Source organism: Pygoscelis adeliae, unplaced genomic scaffold, assembly GCF_000699105.1.
Source record: "Pygoscelis adeliae isolate BGI_AS28 unplaced genomic scaffold, ASM69910v1 Scaffold451, whole genome shotgun sequence".
NCBI lineage: Eukaryota > Metazoa > Chordata > Aves > Sphenisciformes > Spheniscidae > Pygoscelis > Pygoscelis adeliae.
In genome coordinates, this window is record NW_008824030.1 from 65871 (window position 1) to 89722 (window position 23852).

Consider the following 23852-nt stretch of genomic DNA (forward strand, 5'->3'; position numbering starts at 1 on the left):
AGATTCCCAGTACTTAAACTCTTTTGAAATTGCATTAAAACTGGGGACTACTTTGAGACAGTTGAAGAGGATTTTTTTTACCCTTTGAAGGTTTACGTGCTGTTTTTTCAACTGCTGTTTAATAAAAAAAAAAAATGCCACAAAACAACAACATGGAAAAACCCCACACAGAACCCACCAAATAGTTTTGTGTGATAGACCATTTTCACAATCATTTAGCTTGCTGCTTTTCTGGATGTTGCAGCCTTTGCTACATGAAAGAACACAGCGATTTCAATTTCACACTTCATCTCTTAGATACTGTTAGTCCCTGGTTGTATTTCAAACATCTCCCACCAAAGCTGGATACCGAAGTTGTAAATTGATATGTTCAATCTGAACAGAAATGCTGTATGGAAACTTTCCAGGCACAGAAAACAGTGATTTATTTTTTGGGTTTTTTCCCCCCCTTCCCTTTGCCTGTTTTTAAGGGTGGCAAGTATAAGATGCATCTTATACTCAGAAAATGTTGCTGTAGTTGTACATGATGCATGGGATTAATCAGCTCTGGCTGAGATTAATGAACTCCTATTGGAAAGTACTAGAATAAAAAATTTAGCTATTAGATGAAACTCTTAAGAGGAGAGGAAGACGCGTGGGGTTTTGTGTTTTGGTTTTGTTTTGTGTTGGTTTTGTTTTGTGTTTGTTTTGTTTTGTGTTTCCCTAACTTTCATGGCTGCTAACCTGTGGCTGGCTGGGTGGAAGTTTGTAACCAAAAGTATAAGGAAAAATTGATTCCAGTTTCTTCTTGGATTAATTGTATGGCATCTTAAGGATGAAAGGTTACTTGAAATTGTTTTAGGTGTTTTTAGTTGCTGTGTTTTTTTAACACACAAAACTTCCTAAAAATGAAGACATTAATATATAAAATTTCTGCTTTCAAGGAAACCATCTTTTATCTTAAATGGCCATAGGTAGTGGCCTGGTAGTGTTTTGTAAACTCCAAAATCTTTATGGCACCGGGGTGACAGTTCCAAGATTTACGTAGTGAGTTGTAGAAAGGGCTCCAAGAGCAGAAGCTGGAAGCCAGCTATTTCACAGAATCACAGAATGGTTGAGGTTGGAAGGGACTCCTCTGGAGGTCATCTGGTCCAACCAGATGGTTGCCCAGGACCATGTGCAGATGGCTTTTTGAGTATCCTCAAGGATGGAGACTGCACAACCTCCCTGGGCAACCTGTGCCAGTGCTTTTCAGCCACACAGTGAAAAGGTGTTTCCTGATGTTCAGAGGGAAACTCCTGTTTTTCAGTTTGTATCCATTGCCTGTTGTCCTGTTACTGGGCAGCACGGAAAAGAGCCTGGCTCCATTTTCCTTGCACCCTCCCTTCCACTTTATGTCTCCAGGCTAAACAGTCCCAGCTCTCTCAGCCTTTCCTCATAGGAAAGATGCTCCAGTCCCTTAATCACCTTCATGGCACTTTGTTGGACCCTCACCATTATGTCCATGTCTTTCTTGTACTGGGGGAGCCCAGAACTGGACACAATACTCTAGGTGTGATCTTACCAGTGCTGAATAGCACTCTTCTACATGGATTATAACAAATAATCTCTTAGTACCAGGGTCCTGGTTAATCTTTGACTCCTTCTAAATACAAACCAAACCAAAAATCCCCCCAAACACCCAACCTAATTCGCAGGCCGTGCGTGCGCCCGCTGCCGCCTCTGCGGAGTGCGAGACTCTTCCGCGCTGGCGGGCGGGGGGGACGGGACGGGGCAGGCTGGAAGCGGCCCGCTGGCGCATGCCCAACCTCCCTTAACGGTCTGGCGCGCGGTCGTCTCCCCCCTCACTGAAGGGCGGGGGCCGGAGATGGGGGAAGGTGAATTGCCTGGGGGAAGGGGCAGAGACATGCACTCTGCTGAGGGCCCGGGGTGGAGGTGGGGCCTGTCCCTTTCCCTTCTGCCCTGGAAACCAGCGTGGTGATGTGGGGTGAGGGAGGAAGGCAGCCGGAGCTTCTGGGCAGTTCTCCTGCCCTGCCCCACGGATGTCTTGGAGCTGGTAGTGGTTGATGCATATGGGTCCGAGAGACTTGAGCCTTCAGAGAGCTGCTATATCTCAGTCCAGTCAGGGGGACACAGGTAGCTTGACCCTCCCCATATCGCCTTAGTCTAAATCCAGAAATAGTAGTGATGACAGTGCAGGTGGATCTTGGCCTATGCCTTTTTAATGGTGGCCCTGTGATACTCTGGGTAGAGGTGCTTTGGTTTGCATTGTCTATAACTGGCAATAGTGACATGGAGAGTACAGATAAGGTTTGGTCTTAATGTGCTACTTACTGACGCAAACTTAAAATAGTGTAATTATTGCTGTCTAAGTGTACTACGTCAAATTTGATTGATTTTTTTAAACTACTAAAGCCAAGTAGCAAAATTCTGATTTAAGTCTGGATGCTGTTAATACGTTTAAAAGTTACAAAGAATGTGTTCTTATGGTAAAAGCAGGTTGTTTGTGTTGGCATGGTGGCCTGTATTTTCTGAAAGCTAGATTCAGAACCCCAACAACCTCTTCCAGCGTTATGTTTTTAAGTTTCACAGTTACATGTTAATTGGGTTAATCTTCAGTATTATATGTACATGTTGTTTGGTTAAGACTATTTCATTCACTTCTAGATAGAAAAACTATTCAGAAGAATACTGAAATAGAAAATTCAATTATCTTCAACGGAAAAAATAAGTATGAACCAGTTGACAGTCTATCCATGAGTATGGAGAATCAGATATTGCTTGATATAAGATCAGTAATAGACAGTGGACTTGTAACTGAAATATTTAGTCAAAATAGTCCTGTTAGTTCTGAAAACTTTAATCTGGAAACTGCAGTAATTAATAATCCCATTGAAGAAGGATTGCTATCTAGTCAAGACAATAATTTATGCACTGTAAATGTGGGAGAGACTTTGTTAGATCACTTCAAGTATCCAGTTACCATTGAAAATCAAAATACAATAGTAAAAGTTGAAGTACATCCACATGGAAACAACAGCTGTGATGACGAAGATCTTGAAAAATACAAGGAATTAAATCTTCCAGAAGCTGAACATATGCATTCACCTTATCTGCCTTCAAATGGTGTCCACTTTCTTTCTTCTGTAGCAATGCAGCATAAAAATTGCAGTGTTCCAACTACAAGCATTTTCTCTCCAGAAGGAACAGTCAATCAAAATGTCAGAATGATACCAGTAAGATTAAGTGAAATAGGAATTTTTATGTATTAATGCTTATTTGTGACTTAAATGTGGGGAATTGCCACATTAAAACTTATATAGGATCCACATAATGCTTAAAGTTATGTCATAATTTTATACTAGAACAAACTTAGTAGTAAATACAGAAAAAAAATCTGTTTTATATTGCCAGAAATAGTATGCAGTGTGAACATATGGTTCTGACTGGTGTTCTTTTTTGTCCATGTTAGGAGCCATATTTTTAAATGGCTGGGTAGTTATTTTGCTCATTAAAAAAATCTTAGCATGTCACAAATATACCCACTTTGGTTATCTATATTACCATCTGTATTAGCAACTATTAGTTGTACAAATTGTACAAAGTACAAATAGGATATTAACTTTTGTTCTTCAGTTCCACAGATGACACACTTGTCATCTTAAAATTTATAGTCCAAATGAGTTAAAAAGTAATTTATTTGCAGCAGTAAATTGTAGCCTCTATTGTTAAATCTCCATGGGGAAAGTAGTTTTGTAAGAGAGAGGGATTTCCCATTGCTTACCACATTTGGCAGTTTTTCTGTATAGTTTGAAGTTACATTTTCTATGTTGGATCAATTACTATGTAGAAAGGTACACACCATAAAACTTCTTGTGATGCTCACAGGACCAAATCCATCTGCTTAATGCAGGCTATTCATATATAGAATACTTATGTGTCCTTGCATCTTTGTTTATGGCTGTAGAGTATCATTTGAAGAGATCTCCAAATTTTAAGTTTGCACTGTGGCTGCTTCTAGAGGGCACTGAGGTTTCCTCTGAGAAGCTATCTTGAAATAATTAACCATACCAGTTGTCATTTTTTTCCATGCAAATATTTTGGCAAACAGTGCTGTTCTCAGATTCAAAAATCAAAAGCATTAAAAAAACCCCCAAAACTCACAAAATCACGTGGTTGAAAATGAGGTCTGATTTTCCCTTGCACCTCCCACTGAGGTGCCAGGCTGAAGCCAGGTGGCACCTACGGGGCTGTCTGTGCAGGAAACCTCCTATCACAGAAATCATTCTGACACTGCCCAGCCCAGTGTGTTTCCCAGTGACATTTCATCCTGACATGCTTGAGGTCTACCATGACAGCTACCTGATGTGTTTTGGTTTTCTTTCTGATTTCAGGTTACGGTTATAGTTTAAATGTATCTCTGGCTTGGAAGGTTGTTTATACACATGCTCAATATTATCAGTGGTTCTTTAATAAGCAAGACCTTCAATCTTTTGAACAGTTAATAAGATTCAAAAGACTTGTGGAAGCCTCTAGAAAATAAAGATGTGATTAAGGCATAACAGTTGCTTTCTTCAAAGTCACGTTAAAGATAATGAAAATTTGTTAGTCTCTGTACAAGGAGCTAGAAAGGACATTTAGAAAAAATCTTTCTGACCAGCCCTCTTCCTAGTATCCTTACAGTTTATCACACTAAATCTGCATGTTTCCTTAACCTGCCCTGTTTCTTGAAGGTATTAGAACAAAATTCTAATCAGATTATAAATAATATTATTGAAATAAAGAAAGCTGATTGATTGTTTCTATGCGGCTTGATTACCCTCCTAAACTGCTGTCTATATTAAGAGGAAGCACAGCACACACAGATAGGGACCAAATTGTCTGGTTCAAACAATCTCAATTCTAATCTGAAACTAGAAAATAGTTGGTTTCTGTCTTTGTTCCATTTCTGTTCATTTGGTTTGTTTTTGAAAATACAAATGTGCGTATTAAGTATGATGCTATTATAGTTGTAAATGCATTAGATCTGAACCATAACTATATGTTGAGCAGAAAAAGCAGAAATAATATTCAAGGTCTATAACGGTATTTGGTAGTGCGGAATAGGCTGCAACATTTATGTGCTTAATTATGTCATGAAAATGTAAATAACTTCCAATTTTCAAGGTCACTTTAAGTCAGTTTTTTGTTTCTTCATTTGGCTTTTCAAAAATGAATCATTTAATGCATAAAATAGTTATAAATAAAACATTCTTTTCTTCAGGTGTTCAGATCATTCATACCTCCAATTGCAGTTGAGAATAAGTCTATTTATTATGATCAGTTTAAAGGAATCCAAAACAGTACTATGCAGTTACAAAACTTGACCAATTGCTTAAATGGTAAGTGCCCCAAGTGATTGAGGGGGATTTTATTTTTTTTCCTCTCATAAGCTTAGGGAAGGATTTAAATAGCTAAATTAATTTCTGGATTTGGCAAATTGCTGTATGAGCCTTTTCTGATAATGTAACTAAGAATGTTTGAAAGGAGAATGGACCACTTTTTGTTCATGTATGTTCATGTTGCTTCAACCACGTAGTTCAGTCTTTTGATTTTTCTTCCTCTCATACCACCTCCCCATTCCTTCAGGGGACTGTGAAGAAGATACTCCTTCTTGTAGCACAATGTTTCTTTTAAATTGAGTTGAACAATGTTCTTATTTCACCTTGAAGTTTGACCACCAGTTATGGAAGTTAGGTGGTTTGCACTGATGCTGCTGATGACAGTAACTCATAAGCAGTTGCTTATGTGTTCTGCCCATAACCTGTTCACAATCCTGCTCAGGCTTAAAGTGACTGCTAGATTTGATCTTACAAGGTAGTTTATCCTGAAGCTAAACGAATTTTACCAAATGGGCTCAATAAACCTTTTAAAGATATCAAAAAAACCCAAACTGAAGTCTGTTTTTCCCAGCAAGTCTGTTACAAAAGAATATTAAATATTTCTTTCACAAGAATGTAATGCTGTATTGACATCAAAATCTCTTTTATTGATGCTGTAAAGGTATAAAACACTGATCTTTTTGTAAACAAACCATGCTTTATTTTATGTACTAGAATCTTCCAGTGATATCTGTGGCTTACCTCAGAATGGTGCTTCTGTCTATGATGAAATAGTAAGTATGCATGCAAGATTTCATTATTATTGGAAGAATCTGTCCAAGTGTTGAATGTCTAAAATGGGATTTATTCTAAGTGCCAGACAGTAAAAGGTTTTGTCTGATCTGTTCACAAAAGAGAGGGAAAGAAAAATGTTGCTCCATAGATTTCCTACACTGCTACATTGTGGAGGAAGGAAGAATAGCATCTGGATTTTTCACCTGTTTCTGTTCCTATTGGCTCAAGTCTAGTTAGCTCCTGTCTGCCACTTGCACATTCTGGTCCCAGTTCAGGCCAGTTTGGGAGGAGGGGGCTTCTCTTAAGGCCACCTGAACACAAAGTGCTGCCAAATACCCTTGGGCAGCTGATTAGTATTTGAGCCTTTATCCCATGTGCAGTGTATATGAAGGAACAGAGCTGAGGGTGAAAATCTGGCTTTAACATTCGCATTCCCTGCCTATGGAGAGATGTTCTTTGCAACTTCATTATTCTCTGACAATGCTTGAATTTTTCAAATATAATTTCCTAGATATGTACAAGACAAACTATAGAAAGTCAGGTATTTCATGAAAGGGAGGTTTCTGAACAGTACTGGAATGTTGTAGCCAGGTTTTTCAAGATTGTCCATTCAGTGTTTTAAAAGTGTGTACTGAGAGGGGCAAGGTTTGTGTGACTTCTGTGAAGAGGACACTGTAATAATGGATCGGCAAGATAGGTGATAAATTGGTTTTCAACAAATGCAAGTGGCACCACATCTATGATGGGATGCCATGACACACAGTAGTTGATCACCGTAATAAAAGTTCATTTTGGAACAATGTGATCTATAGGTATAACTGAATTAGCAGTCCAGTCTCAGATGACTGCGTCTTACTTAGACTAAATCCCAATGATCCCCAGTCAGGTTATATAATTCAAGATTAATTCTTGTTTTGCATAATTTGCTGTGACTATTGCCTAACTTCTCCAAGGCAGTTTAGAAATCAGTTGATGCTTCATGATGTTGGCGACTCTGAACACCATTGTTACTGTGAAGTATGTTACTGTTCATTGTTTTTTTTCAGGAATATTTTTACTTGAAATATAAGCAAAAACCATTCTGCCATTGACAAGTAAATTAACTATTCTCAGTATTACATTTGAATACAATCCTTGCTTTAAAATATATGGTTTATGCAGATAAATTTTTAAATTTATTGTATTTGTTTGGAATTTAAAGTAGATTTTAAAGCATGCCTGTTAAGATTTAAAACTTTATATTTCAGGCTGAGGTAAGAGAGGCAGTTAGTAATGTTATCGAGAATCACCAAGACAGAGCAATTTTTCAGAGTTCAAATGTTGATGAGTCTGGCTGCAAGTTACTAGCATTGCACAGTGTAGCGGAGGAATCCAGATGTTCACAGAGAAATGACTCCAACCCCGTGGTAATTATATCCTGTAATTGATAGCAAAATTATATGCTAGAGAAAATTAACTTATTTGTACCACGCTAGCATCAAGAAGTCCCACTTAGTAAGTGCTGTGTTAAGGATAATAAGGCAGTCCCTTCCTTGGACTCACAGTCTAAATTTTATCTAGTTATAGTGCTACTTTTTTTATATATATATATATATATAAAAACATATTATTTTCTATTTAACCGCTGGAAACAAACAAACAAAAAAACCCCAATGTGAAGATTACTTCATCTGAAGGAAAAGTCTTGATTTAAAATCACAGCTAAACAAATGAAATGAAACATGAACAATTACAACGGCATGTTCTGGTTAGGGAACTGAATCTGAAGCCAGGACACTAGTAAATAGCTAGAATATGCTCTACAAAGCCCCATGGAGCAATTTAGAGAACCAGGAATCCATGTCACCTAGGTTGAGGAGCTACAGTGTTAGATCTCAATAGCTGCTTCCAAAAATAAATTAAAATTAAGGGTCGAAAAGCAAACATCTTAATGCATAATGATCCATTTGTTTGAGAGACTCCAGTCTGTGATTATGAAGCTTTATAAGACAGGTGGTACTCTTATGAAAACCTTTATATCTATATGCTTACAATTACAGTTTCTTAGATGAAAGCTAATCATTAATTATCCTTTCTAGGTTATCTGCCAGTTGGAAGGAGGTACTCAAATACTCTGTATAAACAATTGTGGCACACAAGAACTAAACCCAGTTCATCTAATTCCTGAGTATCACGACCAACATCATTATCTTCAATCAGGTATAATAAAAATGAAAATTATCTCTAGCCTGTCAGATAGTATATGATAGATTGTTAACATGCAACTGCATGTGTTTATGTTCTTAAGCAGCAACAGTGGGAGATGAGCCAAAGCTAATGTAGCTGTCACCAGTTATTATTTTACTTTATTTTATAACTGAAAAACTTCTAGGTGCTTCAGTGTAATAAAAATGATGTAAAGGATATGTTGAATTTATTGTAAGTTTTTAATATACTTTAAGATTATATACTATATAATATTATATAGTATATATAATATACTTTATATTATATATATAGCATGTGTATATATATTTATATACTATATATACACTTTAAGATAATATACTCTAAGATTACTTTCCATATAAAGCACATTTAGCATAAGCACCTTCATACATTTGCATTTACCTAGTTTGCCACCAAGTGTCACTGTTTCTCTATAAATGAAGAGCAGCATTGCGGGCTATGGGTATACTTTAGCCTTGGGATTCAGAATGTCTCACTAATATTTACACAATTATGTGAACTTGAAATGCCATCAGTTTTTAAAGAAAGTGGTTTCTGAGGTCCTAAAGTTAATGCTCTTTAGATGGAGTAATACATTTTCATCTGAGCAGCAACAAAGTATTTGAGTGTAGTTTAGTTTAAATAAAAATTTCTTTACCTAAATAGAGCTTCCTCAAAAACATTATTAACATGGTTTATTTAATTATTTATTACTATAATTTTATTACAGTGGTGCATTTTGATGGCAATGCGAAAAAAAAGCGTTTTAGTATTAGGGACCATACAAGCACAGATATTGCTCTCAATATCGATAGATGCTGAGTGTGAGCATCTCTCAGCAGATGCTCCAGATGTGGATCCTGTTCACTTGTATTTGTTACAAGCCACCAGAAGAGTAAACCAGGCACATTCAAGTTAAAGGTCATGTTCCTTTATAAAATTCAAACTCTCATTCATTTGCTGTAATGTTAGGGAAGAAAAAGCTGGGGAGGAGTGCGCTGGCATATGTTTTTTAGATGTATTTTTTTGAGCTTTCTTCAGTTTTACTCATCTTCACAGCAAGTGAAATAATTAGGTCCAGAAATTATGTCTAAAAGTTTCTAGGGACTAATCTCTTCAACTTTTGAATTAAGCTGTCCTTTGGCTTCTATTTTTTTTTCTTTCTTTAGATGGGAAGAAGTAAGTAGAGATACAAGATTCATCTTGTAATCTTACTACAACTCATGTTTGCTTTTTTCTGCATAGGCTAGGATGCTCATGTACTTACATGCAGTTCTTCACCAGGACTTATGCAAAGACTTACTCTTAACAGCTATGGTTTTCTCCATGGGTTTTTAGTAATTTTTTTCATAAGCTAAAGACCTCTGTTCCAGATGTTCTCTCAGAACTCTGGAAATCTGTAAAATAAGAACTCAGGATAAATATATTTAATTGTTTCTGACATTTTTCTTATAAAAATATTTTAAGTCTATGGCATATGAATTTAAATGTACTTGATGTCATCAAAACATCCTATGCTCAAATTCCTAGCTGACAAATTGGTGGTGGGTTCTTCTGTCAGGGGTATTTTTATGTGGTCAGCTTTCTACTCTTGTTTTCTGTAACGAGAAAAACATTTCTGGAGAGAAAACTTCATTGGCACCATTTGTTGTAGAGTAAGTTTGGATTCAAAACTAAATTGTAGGAGAAAGTGCTAACAGAGGACAGACAGCCTCAGGTGATTTTTTTAATTAACAAAAGAAGTTGAAGATACCAATTTGCCTGTATGCTTAACTCAAAAAATATTTATGCATAAATGAAACTTCATACACTATGAATAGTTCTGCTGTCTTCAGGTAAATGTCTTCTTTTCAGATGTGGACAACCCTGTAACAGCTGTACTGGGGCAGTTTTTGCCTGTTCCAGGTGAACTGGTTCTGAATGAACAAGAGGTAAAGAAGCTTTATCCTTTAAACTTGTTAAGTACAATATATACTCTTTTTCCTTTTCTTAAAATGGGTTGTTAAGTCTATGTTGGGAAGTAACAATTGTATGCATTTTCTAAAGACAGTTTATCTAGTTTGGACAGATTAGTTCTGCACTCAGTATACTTTCTGCATATAAAGGTTTCCAATTTCAACATTTTCTAGAAGTAATACCAGAATTAAAAATACAGTTTTCCGTAAGAGAAATAAATTTATTCCAGTTTTGAAACCTTGAATTTGGTATTATATAGATTATGTTATTTCTGAGAACCATTTTAAGACTCTTCTGGGTTTTTGACCATTTTAAGACTCTCTCGACTTTTATTAGAAGAAGGGGAATATTTTCTTCCAGTAGGATTTTTTACACTCTTTTCTCTTGATTAGGATTTAACAGTCATCAAGTCTTTATAATTTTTGTCAATTATTTTTTTAATTGATGAAAATTGAACAGAAGACTAAAAATCTTTGCAGATGTTTGCCTTCTCATGTGTTACTTCCAACAGAGCTGGTAGCAAAAATCACTGCAAATTTTTAATTGTTAACTTTTGATTTGTGTGAAGTGAATATGTGATGTCGGTACAAACACAGCAAATGGTTTGTGGATAGCAGCCACTTATCATAAAAGAGGGGAGACAAAACCCAAGGGTCAGATCAAACAATGACCTAGGGAGTCTTTCATCTCTAAAGGCAGTATATCTGCAAATCGGTGCCTAAACATTCTGGGCCAGTGATGTAGACAGTCTTGTAATTCTTCTCTGACTATACCAAATTAGTTGTTTCCTAGATATCTTCTCTTGCTTTAAATATATTAATTTTCCTTTTCTTTATGGTCAGATAGATAAATCACCTATTAAAATAACAGTGATTTACAATTATTCACTGTCCCTCTATTACTGGTAATATCAGCATAGTCCTAATTGTTCTTCCCTTGTCTCTCTCCATAACCAGGCCCTTATTAGTCATATGTCTGAAGAGACAACCTATCTGCAGTGTGTTTTCTTGGCCTGTGAGCTGATTCTTTTTTTAAATTTTGCTTAGTCTTCAACCAATTAGATGTCATATTGCAGCTGAACATAATGTAAATCAACAAGTCACTAGCCAGTTTCAATTGACTACTGGAATTAAAAGCAACTGAACCTAGAATTATCAGTAAATTGAAAATAGTGCCCAACACTGCAGCACTGAAAGCTGCTTTTGGTTCTTTGCATTGGGAGAAACAAGATTCCTGATATACTGAATGGTTTCCAAGAGGAGATGCACACCGTTTTCATAACTTTTTACTTCCATGAGTTTTTATCAGTAACCTTGGCAATCAAATTATCCCTGAAGCATTTTCTTTGTGTTACTTTTTCTCTTTTAACTTACAAAACTATTTTTTAAAAAGTTAACATAAACAGGATATATGCATTTTATCTTGAACAGTTTGAAAATGGACCCTTACAACCAGTAGCTAGCACTGCCACGTTCCATCTAGAATCAAATCTGCACGGGCCAGTGAAAATGACCTCAGAGGGGTAAGATGCGTGAAACATCTTACATTCATGATAACTTTTGAAATTTAAACTGGCAATGACTCCTAGACATTTTCATGTTGCATAGCTGCTTCTCTTGTAACATATATGCAGTTCTGTAAGAATGCTTTGTGTATATATCTTGGCAGTCATGATGCCGGTTGCTGGTGGTCAAGACTATGTAGTATGGTTTCAGGTTTTCTTAGGATCAGTGCAATTGTGCTGTCCATTTGCTTGAAAAACATTTAATTTTCTAAGTTAATTGATATGCTTCCAAATCTAATTAGCATGTGTTTAGCCTGCATTTCTAACACTAATGGAATTATTTTAATAATATTTAATTGCAGATCATTTTTAAATAAGAGGCAGATGCAACCCCAGTGTGAAAGGTGAGAGAGCTTTGCAGTTGCACAACCATTACCAAGTTGTATGACTAAAGGCAGACCTGCCCCAAGTAGTGATGACAGCTGGTGGATAGAGGGAGATAACAGGTTGCTTATTCTCTTTTTCTCACGTACTCTGTGAGGCCACACCTGTTAAGCAGCACCAATATTGGTGTAAAAAAATAAAACCAGTATTTATTGTTTCAAAGCTATAGAATAATTATTTTTCATTGTAGTTGTATTTGTACATTTTTTTCTAATTTTTTTTTCCTTTTTCAACCTATGTAGCTTACGTTTTGGTTCAGGGATTACAAAGTCTATGAAACCATGTAACTGCACAAAATCTCAGTGTCTTAAATTGTAAGTAATAGTTTATCAACATTTAATAAGTGCTAATAACAGTGTATAGGTGAAAGGACAAACATACAAGAAATGTGTGCTTTAAAATGAACAGTACATACGTGTCAAAAATTACTCATCTGATACTGAGTTAGAAAGATCCACAGTTGATGTAAACTAGTGTCACACAAGCTCAGACTTTGGTGCAGAGGTGTAGATGACTGCATATAATCCAAAGTATGAAAAATAAAAAGAGAAGCTAGAAGGATTGTTCAGAGCATATCTGGAAAACCCTACGTAGAATGTAAATGCTGTATACATTACAGCATGTAAAATATAATTTATCTGTTTTGCTGATGCTCTCATACATAAATAATATGCACAGAGATGTATACACGATAATTAAAGTTTGATTCATTGATGTATTTTACAAAATGTAAAATTGAAAGAGAGAGAGAAGCTCTTTGATAGGTTTGGATGTGATTAAATTACAGAGGAAGGAACATTTTTCATGAGTAGAAACTGAACATTCTGCCTAGAAGTAGAACTTAAACTTAAAAATTTACACTTAAACCAGTTAATGTTTTCATTTCTTATGTTATTTTACATGTTAATCATAGATACTGTGATTGCTTTGCCAATGGTGATTTTTGCAACAACTGCAACTGCAATAATTGTTACAACAATCAACTTCATGAAACTGAACGATTCAAAGCCATTAAGGTAAAAAAAAAAATTTAAAAAAGTACAATACACATTGGTATCGCCTTCATGTATGAAAAATATAGCAGTATTGTTTTTTCCACTAGTTACAGTATTTGAAATATGTTATGTTTAACCTAAATAAAGCTCAGTGCTGCCTCTGTATTATTCTTACATAGAGAAATTTAGGGATTTCTTTCCTTCCTTTTATAGAACTTCTGATACTTTGGATTAAAACTAGTGATGTGTTAACTGAATGATGATTTTTATTCTTGGAAGGAAGTATTCAAACTCAAATTTAATTTCAGAAAATTTTTTCACTTCAAGGAAAATTTATTGTATCCCAAAGTCACAGAGTAGTTAAAGGAAAACAAATTATTACTATCCAAATTATTATTCTCATTGACAGATCTTCTGCAGTTGTCTGTATTAGTATTTCTGGTTGACCCATGCAGCAATGCAAAGTTGGCTCTCCTGGCAGCGACACTGAACCCAGTACTAGTGAGAAGCAGGTTGCTTCTACATTTGGAGACTGATTTTATTAGTGGAATAAAGAATAATATGTGGGCTAATTTTTGTGTGTATATCAAACTGCACAATCTGGGCAATAATTTAATCTGTGTATGTTTGTAAGTTTTAAAGTGATAATGAAAATCTTATTCTATTGCTGATGCTTTAAGGTTATATTAATGGCTTTGTGCTTGTTGTATGCAACTCGCCAGAACTTTTTTGTGTCATTCACATAATTTCGGGATCGTACAAGATGTTGATCTAATCAGAGTTAGAGCTTTGCCACAACCAGTCAAAGCCATAGCAGTTTTTGCTGTCTATATGCAAGAACTGGTTGTTAAATTAGATGCTCGTCTCTAGTTCAGTTGTTGGGGTTGTTGGTGTTTAAGCACTCCTTTCACTACTGTAGATGGTGTCTACATCTATACATAAAGGGCATATAATGTCTTTAACCTGCCTTTTAGTAGTCCATGGCATTTCAAGGTCTTGGGACCTATTAAAACCTGCTGTTCCAATCCAATGCTGATTTCAGTGGATGGTCTTTGTACTGGGCCATTAATAAAACAAGATGTTTAAAACTTCTGAGATGTACGTTACTATGCATGCAAGGGTTCTTTCTTCACTGAGAACTTTTTAGTTCTGGTGAAAGTAGCGTCAACAGTGAAAGAAAACCAGCCCCAAGAGAATAGTAGATGGATCATTTAGGTTATTCTATAAAAACAATGTAAGTTGCTTCCCATGGTAAAGCCAAGTCGGCGTAGTGTTCTAAAATCTTTGAATTCCTGCTCTCACATGCCATGGAAGACTCCTTTATCCATGGGCTTCATACCACCAATAATGAGAGCGGAAAGTACGAACTTCTGTGTTAAACACTGGATCACAGTCATTCAGGTGTTTAAAAACATTTCTTTGAATTTCTCATAATCTAGCAATTTTTGTTTTAGGCCTGTCTTGATAGGAACCCAGAAGCTTTCTTACCAAAAATTGGGCAAAGGAAACTAGGAGAAATTAAACCTCACCATAACAAAGGATGTAATTGCAAGCGCTCAGGATGCCTCAAGAATTATTGTGAGTGCTTTGAGGTGAGTCAGGTGAACTTTCATCGGTTACTACCTTAACATTGACTATATTCTGTAACTAGTAGTTGCTAAAAGTAATCAGTTCTCTTCTTTCTTTGCATTTTTCATCATAAAACTTTTTCAACATTGGAGGCACTGTCTCTTTCTTGTCATGTCTTTAAAGAATTGGCTGAAGTTGATCAGCTAAAATTTTTGGTATCAGGAGCTCTCAGCCAATGCCTTGCTCCAGAAGAAATGAGGAATGTTTTTCTGCTAATCCTGGTAGTTTCTTTGCATCTGTGGTATTTTGTTATCTTGCAAAGTTATCCACAAATTGAGGGGAGGAGTGATTTGTCCGTGTACAGAATATCAATCTCCACAGAGAATCCAGGGGAAAAAACCTATCTTGCTTCCTTACTGTACTGATACTGATGGTCTTGCTCTGGGAGTGTCCAAGACCAGCACATCTAGAATAAGTCCCTGGTGGTATAGCTCCAATGGTTGCTCAAATACATGTTTAATTTAAGATTTATACAATTGTGCTGGTTTTGCCTGGGATAGAGTTAATTTTCTTCATAGTAGCTAGTATGGGGCTATGTTTTGGATTTGTGCTAAAAACAGTGTTGATAATACAGGGATGTTTTCGTTATTGCTGAGCAGTGCTTACACAGAGTCAAGGCCTTTTCTGCTTCTCACACCACCTCACTAGCGAGTAGGGTGTGCGTACACAAGAAGTTGGGAGGAGATACAGCCAGGACAACTGACCCCAACTGGCCACAGGAATATCCCATACCATATGACGTCATGCTCAGTGTATAAAGCTGGGGGAAGAAGGCGGAAGGGGGGGACGTTCAGGGTTATGGCGTTTGTCTTCCCAAGTAACTGTTAGGTGTGACAGAGCCCTGCTTTCCTGGAGATGGCTGAACACCTGCCTGCCGATGGGAAGTAGTGAGTTAATTCCTTGTTTTGCTTTGCTTGGATGCACTGCTTTTGGTTTACCTATTAAACTGTCTTTATCTCAACCCACGAGTTTTCTCACTTTTACTCTTTTGATTCTCTCCCCCATCCCACTGAGAGGGAGGGAGGGAGCAGCTGTGTGGGGCTTAGTTGCCAGCTGGGGTTGAACCATGACAACAATTTTTATTCTAAGTATTCTGTATTTGCCAGGCTAAAATTATGTGTTCCTCTATTTGCAAATGCATTGGTTGCAAAAATTATGAAGAAAGTCCAGGTGAAAAAAAACAGTTGAATGTGCTAAACTACATGGACATTGGAAATAATGAAGGAAATAGCCCAGTTTTAACATCAGCATTCAAAATGTTACCAAAATTGAAGAAAGACAGGTGAATATTTGGAAATAGCAATGCATAATCCATTGGTCTGACTTCATTAATTTTTTGTGTAACCATTATCATAATTATCTAAGAAATAGTGACTAAAATGACAGATGGCTTATATACAAGGAATCACTTCACATAGCATTTGCCATCTTGTTTCTATAAATAAAAAAATATCTGAAGGAGAGGCTATAACTAGCCTTTAACATAGTATACAGATTTCAGGGATATATGTGTTATTTCTGCTTACAAAACAGCAGTTATTTATGTATTGATCACATATTTCATTCTCTCAACTTTTTCCCCCCCTTAGCTACTTTAAGTTTTTCCTTCAGTTTCTCTGTTCTTAAATTTTTCTATGTTCAAGCATTCATTTATAACAAAACCTTGACCAAAGAAGTACTAAGAAAATTATGTTATTAATATGTTTGTGATGTTCAATTAATAAGCATGTTTATATTACTGCTTCTTTCCCATCTCTTCTTCCTTTGGTCCACCTCCTGTCAATTTTATTTGTGTTGGCAATTTGGATGGTAAAATATTCTAAGAAGGCCATACTGTCCTGAACTTGTTATGCTTTCTAACATAGTTGTAGCCTAATCTCTATTTTTGGTTGCTTTACAGTAATTTGCCTAATAAATAGAAACACCTGTTAATAACAATTAAAATTAATTAAACCACCTCTTAATTGATTTTAGGGAGCTTTACTCCAGGCTCTACAATTTTCAGTTTGCATACATCATTTTCTTTGCTTCTTTGCATCAACCATTACCTTGAAATTCTTAATTCCATTTTAAAAACACTTTCTGATGATTTATTTTTAAAATATTTTAATAACTTCTGCTGTTGGTAGTGTATTGATGGGGTAGATGGTGCCAAGTTGTGCCTTTGCTTGAATCTCACAGTAGGATGAGTTACGTTATTAATATAGTAGAATGTCAAGAGTTTATTCAAAGCAAGGCTGCTAAGGTGCCATTCAGGGAACCCTTGAGGCACTTGGTGCTGTTTCTTTTAACATCAGTAGACTGAATTTACATTTAGTACCTCCTAGACCCTGACTAAGCATTTTTAACACATTTCCTTGTACATGAGGCAGGATCTTACTATTGCATGCAGATGGAGGAAGAGGCTTGTTGTATAACCTTTCTCTGTGTGTGCCTGTTGGGCAGCATTTGCATAGGTTAATTATGTAGCGTGAACACAGTCTTCCATGTGATAAATTAGAAGAACTCAAAAACAATCTGTTAGAAGCGGAAGCTATTCGGTGTAGAACAGTGAAATTCCTACAAGAATGTATCTTACAGTAACAGTGCAGCTACTCTGATTCAGCTCTCTGCATTCCAACTCTTAACTGAGTTTTGCAGTTTGTCTTTTAAATTGTTTTGTGTATTTAAAATGGAGGTATTTCATACTAGTTTCTTTTCCCCTGTCAGGCAACCAGCTATATGTATAACTTGGGAAGAAGTGAAAGCAATATGTGCTTGTCTCCTGGTGCAAGCTGAAGAGGCAGAAAAAAGAGGTTACTCTGTCTGTCTAGCTGAGCGGATGATCATGGAGGAATTTGGGAGATGTTTATCCCAGATCCTACGTGCATAATTAAAATCTAAAGGACTGAAAGTTGAGTAATGTTCAATGTATTATAAAGCCAATAAGTATTCATATTGATATGTTGCCATAATCTCCACAATGTTGCTACTGAATGATCTTTCTTACTTTGATCTTTCATAGGAATAATTTCATTGACTTCAGTTGAATTCTTTCTGAATTATGCTGGTGTAAGCAGCACCACATCCAGCATTTTTCTGAGTAACTTAATACTGTACAAAGCTTAGTATATTTTCTACTAAAACAGATTTTCTCTTAGTTAGGGCTTTCTGAGCCGATTCTTCAGTCTTTACCTAGACTCTTATTAAAAGTAAGTTTAAATTAAAATTACTTTATTGGAATGTTTATGTGAGTGGAGATGCAGTAAAAACTGAGTAAGAATTTGCTATCTTAGTTTGGTTATTTTATTAATTGTGAAACAATTCCACTTCCAGTGGTAGCAGGCAAATCTACTGAGTTTAGCTTTGGGTCTTCTCTGTTTTGGCAACTTATTTCTGCTGTCTGCAGATGTACTCTTTTTGGAAAACAGAGCAATGTTGTCAGTAGGTTTGGTATTTACTGTTGGAAAAAAAACACACACCAGACTTTGTTCAATGTTATATTTGTTAGACAGATGAGCCTCATAAAGAATAGGAGGAAGATTGCCTCCTTTCTACTCCTATTGTAAAGTACAAGACTTTGTGATGGGAAAATCTTTTATGTGCATAGCATTTAGGATTGAAATTTGCTGAATCCTACATTTGCAATCCAGTTTCCCTTAAAGCTTGGAATAGCTTTTGTTTAATTATTCATTCTTCTTATGTGGACATTTTCTCTGTGACATTTCTTCCTCTTCTCGTTTTCACTGTTGGGATAATAGTAGATTTTATTTTCTCTAACAGGACTGAGCTATTTGCTGCCATGTTTCTGGAAAAGAAAAAAACAAGTTTAAAATTGTTATCTAAATGAATTGACAGATTATATAAAAATTAATGTTCTTTGTTTTTAGACATTTTATGCTAAGTTAGTAATATATGCTTAGATACTTTTGACATTTATGCTTAAAAGAATAAAGATATTCTCCGTGTCATGTTGATTCATGAAAAATTCTTGCCAGGACAGCAGGTGAGACTGCATGCTATTTTAAAATTTTGTTTAATAAGATGGAGGGCTTTTTTATTAGTGGTAGTTGGTATGTGAATGGATTGCATTTTATATCTTTGTTTTTAACAACTGCTGCTGGAGATTGTTGAAGGTCACAGGAGAAAGTAGATTGTCAAAGTGCTCCATAAGTGATACGGCACCATCTGTACGCTTCACGCCTTCCTGGGCCCTTCAATTTCTAAGATGATTTCTCTTGGTTTTGGAATTAATACCTACCTGAAGGCATCATCTTAAAAAGTATTTGTCCCCAGATTGAGTTACTATGAGGTCATAAATCAGAAGAGCACACAAGGGCTCTAGAATCAATAGACACTCCATAAGGAAGTAAAGCATGAAGAAAAGAAGAAACCAGCCTGTATTGCTAAATCATGCCTTGAAATCAAATCTCAGAAATCAACTCACTAAAATTCCCAGTGGAGGTGAGGTTTAGTAGGAATAACACCAGTAAACAAGAAACTAGGGTTAGGACTAGTGACGTAAATATGGATTAAAAATAGCAATTAGGAATAGAAATGCAAAATAAAATTAAAAATTATTGGGAGGAGTAGAAAAAGATAAATACATTGTAAGAGGAACTGTTAGAATCCTTGAAAAACTGAATTTAGTGTAATACAGTCTCATCTTCAGATGCATCTTAATTTGAATACACACAGCAGGAGACAATGCCATAATATAAAATGGCAAGTTATTAAGCCCGGAAGAGAGATGAGCTCAAACAATGAGGGAAAAACAATTAGGAAGAAAAATCATAAGATTTTAACTAGTTAAGAGGTTGGAAAATAATAAAGAGAGGAAAAAATCACAGGGAAAATTTAAAAGAGATAATACAGAGAATTAAAATGGAATTAGAGTGGGAAAGACAAGAAAATTCTACTGCCAAAAGTAAAGAGTAGGAGTGCAGGGCAGAGGTACGAATAGCATAGTAAGGGAAATGAGTGAAGAAGACATGAGCTACAGCTTTGAGCAACATCCCTAGACTCTTGTCTCTGATAAACATGATATATATAATGCTGAGACTTTCACCCAGGGTGCCAGCTAAGAAGCCTTGAGGGAAGGTTTCTGCATTTTCTGCAAAAATTTTTAAGTCACTGTATAAATGAGACGGGCATAAATGAAATTAATATCAATTTGATAATAAAAAATACAAGGTGCTAGAATGTGTAAGAGTTTACACTAAAGCAACAAAAAAACAACTACTAGATGTAAAAAACTGAAATTAATTATCTTTTTCATTATAGAGAGGTAAAACCAGTTTGATTTAATATTTTTTATATTACAGATGGTATAAACTCAGTCTGTAAAAACTCTCCCAGGCTCTGTGGTGACTAGGATTGTAATTATATTCTGAAAACAAAAGATAAATACAAAGCTGTAGTCGGTAATATATAATATAATAGACAAGCCTAGCAGAAGCAATTTCTATAATTGTTAACAAACTGAAAAACTCTGTCAAAGGGATTATATATTCAATAAAGAAAGCTAAAATTAACTTTGTGCTCTTACAAGTAATGCTTTTTGCAGTCAGTGGTGAAATTATTTGAGAACAACATTGGCACAGCCACAGATTTCTTCCTGAAACAGTCAGGTAGGAAATACGTATCATTTTCTTAACTAAGTATAGCCCTTTTGTACTAAAGAAAGGTTTGGTTTCGTAACAAAGGTGAAAACTGTCTTGGGCAAAAGGGTGCCAGAAATCCAGTCCTGAGTAGGTCAAGGAGTTGACAGCTGTACAGAAAAGATTGAGAAGAGAAACTTTAACTGAATAGAATTGGAACATGTGAGTACTATATTAGGGGGAAAATAGCTTTTCAAATAAATTGATAATTTGCCTGTTTCATACAAGGATCTTGGAAATTAGATACTATGAATGGTTCTTCAAATGGCTTTATGTGAACAAGAAGAACTAAGCAGAATTGCCTCCAGTCACTGCTGCTTTGTCTAGCAAGAGAAACCTTGGCCCCAGCAAATAAATAAATAAAAAAGGAAAAGGATAGCTAAGAGATGAAGCATGGATAGCTCTCTTTATAGCGGCTACTGTGCTGTTCTTGGTAATGGATCTTCTTTTCTTTTTACAGTATTTTATGATTTGTTCAATTTCTGAATATGAAATTGATATATCAGAAATATATGATATTCATGTTTCTGAGAAAACAAGCAGGAATTAAAAAGCAAGCCCATGGATTCATAACTCCATGAACTACTTTACATTTTAACCTTGCAGATAAAATAAAAAAACCTTTTTGAAACTGGCAATGTGTCAGTCTTATCTGAAAATAACAGAAATATTCATCCTTTAAAAATAGGTAAGGATAGAGATTATTTTGATGGGAACAATTGCAAAATTACTTAGAGCAAATGTTCTCATCAACTGTCTTTTTTTCTATTTCATTTTTTACCTGTGGGTATATCAGACAGCACTCTAAAGGCTTGCTAAACTGTTGTCAAGATCTTCAGTGCAGAGACCAGGGGTCAGCACACTAAAATTGTTTCAGAGAGGTCTCTGAAATTCAGAAGTTCAGACAGTTCAAAGAGATCTCTCTTGGCTCATAATCATGCAGTTCAGCTGAAGGATGTTGTAATGTGGTATGTGAGATCTTATTTAGAGGTATGGATTGGTACAGAATAAAAATTATGTGGGGAACTGAATTTCTCATATATATATATTGGATGAGAGAAGTGAAACACAATACAATCCACTCCATGAGATCTTTACATAAAAATTGAAAGTTGCTATCTGATGCCTTCCCTATTAGTTAGGTTTGGAATTTGTCCCTGTTTGATTAGGGCAGGTGTCATCAAATTTAGTCAACTGTTCTTAAGGATCTTAAGGATTAAATGTTTCCCTTTCAATCTACAGAATAAAAAAATTGTAACACATTCTGACAGGAGACCCCTTCTCTTTTTAGACTACTTGGTCCATTTGAGAAGCTGACATATACGGACAGAAGAAGAAAAGGGTAAATACCAAAAGAATCATAGAATCATAGAATAGTTTGGGTTGGAAGGGACCTTTAAAGGTCGTCTAGTCCAATCCCCCTACCGTGGAGAATCATAGAATCATGAATGTTTCCAGGGATGGGGCATCCACCACCTCTCTGGGCAACCTGTTCCAGTGTTTCACCACCCTCATCATAAAAAATTTCTTCCTTATATCTAGTCTATATCTACCCCCCTTTAGTTTAAAGCCATTCCCCCTTGTCCTGTCGCAACAGGCCCTGCTAAAAAGTTTGCTGCCATCTTTTTTATAAACCCCCTTTTAGGTACTGATAGGCTGCAATAAGGTCTCCCCGAACCCTTCTCTTCTCTAGGCTGAACAACCCCAACTCTCTCAGCCTTTCTTCACAGGAGAAGTGTTCCATCCCCCTGATCATATTTGTGGCCCTCTTCTGGACCTGCTCCAACAGGTCCGTGTCTTTCTTATGCTGAGGGCTCCAGAGCTGGATGTAGTACTCCAGGTGGGGCCCCAATTTTAATAAAGAGCAGGATGCAGAGGAACATGAAAGCAAATGGAGGTATGAGAGGCACACCTCAGAAAGAATGTCAGCTGGAGCAAAGTAGCGAGGTGTAAAAAATAGCTTCTAATTCTATATTTGTTTTGCATCAGTTTGAGGCAAGGGGAGGAAAAAAGAAAGATGTGAATTATATGGTAAATCAAAAGGTGACTCTAAGCTACCAGTATTCATTCATTTCATACGGCTATGAAAAAGCTTAATACTGTTCTAGGGAATATTAGAAAAGATATTTTTAGTAGAGAGAGGAAAATGTTTGTATTATTTTATAAAATGCTGCTAAGTCTTCATTTGGAATACTCTGTACAGTTCTGGTTATCTGTGCTCAAGAAAGATAAACTTAATTTGGAACAGATGCAGTTCTCAGGCTCCTGGGATGAAGGAGAGAATGGAATATCTGTCTTTAGGTGGGGAGAACAAAGAAGTTTGATTTAGTCTAGGCAAATAAAGGCTGAGAGGAGATTTCTCTTTATAAATAAATTCAGGGGATATGTATCAAAGAGGGATAGAAGCTGTTAAAGATAAAGGATACATATCACTTAAAGTTGGAATGGAAAGTAAGTTTTCCTAACCATTCAAAGAGTAAGGTTCTGAAATGGTCTTCCAGATAGGATAGTGTGAGCCAGGAACCTGAACTATTTAAAAATGGAACTTCAAAAATTGCATAATTAAAACAGATTTCCCGGAGACAATAAATTATGTCTGTGGTAGAAGGCTTTGGGTGTCTATATATTGGCATATTCAAGGGATTTGGAAAGGAGAGACTATAGATTATGCCATATTTCCCTTACATGAATCTCATACTTCAGGGCTTTTGCTAGTCACCTATAGCACCCAGAAAAATACTTCTTCTTGATAGAGGGGTTCTTAGAACCCCTAAGTACTGAACACTAACAGATGCTGAGACAAAATGCAGGCAGTGTGTGTTCACCTTCCTAGAGATATTAAATTCTCCTGTTTGAATTGATCAAACTTACTTTGGGACCATGAAAGAATTTTCAACCACATGAGATGATAGGGAATTTTTTAGGGTCGTCTGTGAGGATCATCTATGGTTTTTAATGTTCTGCCAATTCAAAGATTTACTTGATGTTGATGCTGTCAGTTTCTGATTCTTTCTTTAGCACGGTATTGTTTTGAATCTCTTGATTCATGTATGAAATGTACAAGAAAGTGCTGGCAAGTGTTTGTGGAATGTGAAATATATGTTCTGTGGTCCCTTCTAAACTGGACAGAGTTGTTGCTTATTGTCAACAAGTAACTGAGTTTGAAGATCCAACCCTGTGTGCCTAAATTCCACTCCAACAAAGTGCATGGTACCTGAGCAAGAAGAGCAGAAGAGCTCTCGTGATTGTAGTAAGATCAGTCTACAGTCTACTTGTTGCCAGACAAGTCCATAGTGATGAGGTAAATACGATGTCAAACCAGGAATTCAAATCAGTGGGTGAG

The 23852-nt window shown here is 36.1% G+C and overlaps 1 protein-coding gene across 1 annotated transcript; it reads left to right on the forward strand.

The window, feature by feature from the left end:
• Positions 1 to 2741: 2741 nt before the first annotated feature.
• Positions 2742 to 18170, forward strand: MTL5 (metallothionein-like 5, testis-specific (tesmin)). Its single transcript, XM_009327354.1, has 12 exons — positions 2742 to 3215; positions 5243 to 5360; positions 6075 to 6133; positions 7382 to 7540; positions 8213 to 8333; positions 10197 to 10273; positions 11729 to 11820; positions 12489 to 12560; positions 13160 to 13262; positions 14696 to 14833; positions 15977 to 16152; positions 17580 to 18170. The coding sequence occupies exons 1-12, from the start codon at positions 2742 to 2744 to the stop codon at positions 17740 to 17742; spliced, it is 1752 nt and encodes a 583-aa protein (XP_009325629.1). The 3' UTR covers positions 17743 to 18170.
• Positions 18171 to 23852: the final 5682 nt, after the last annotated feature.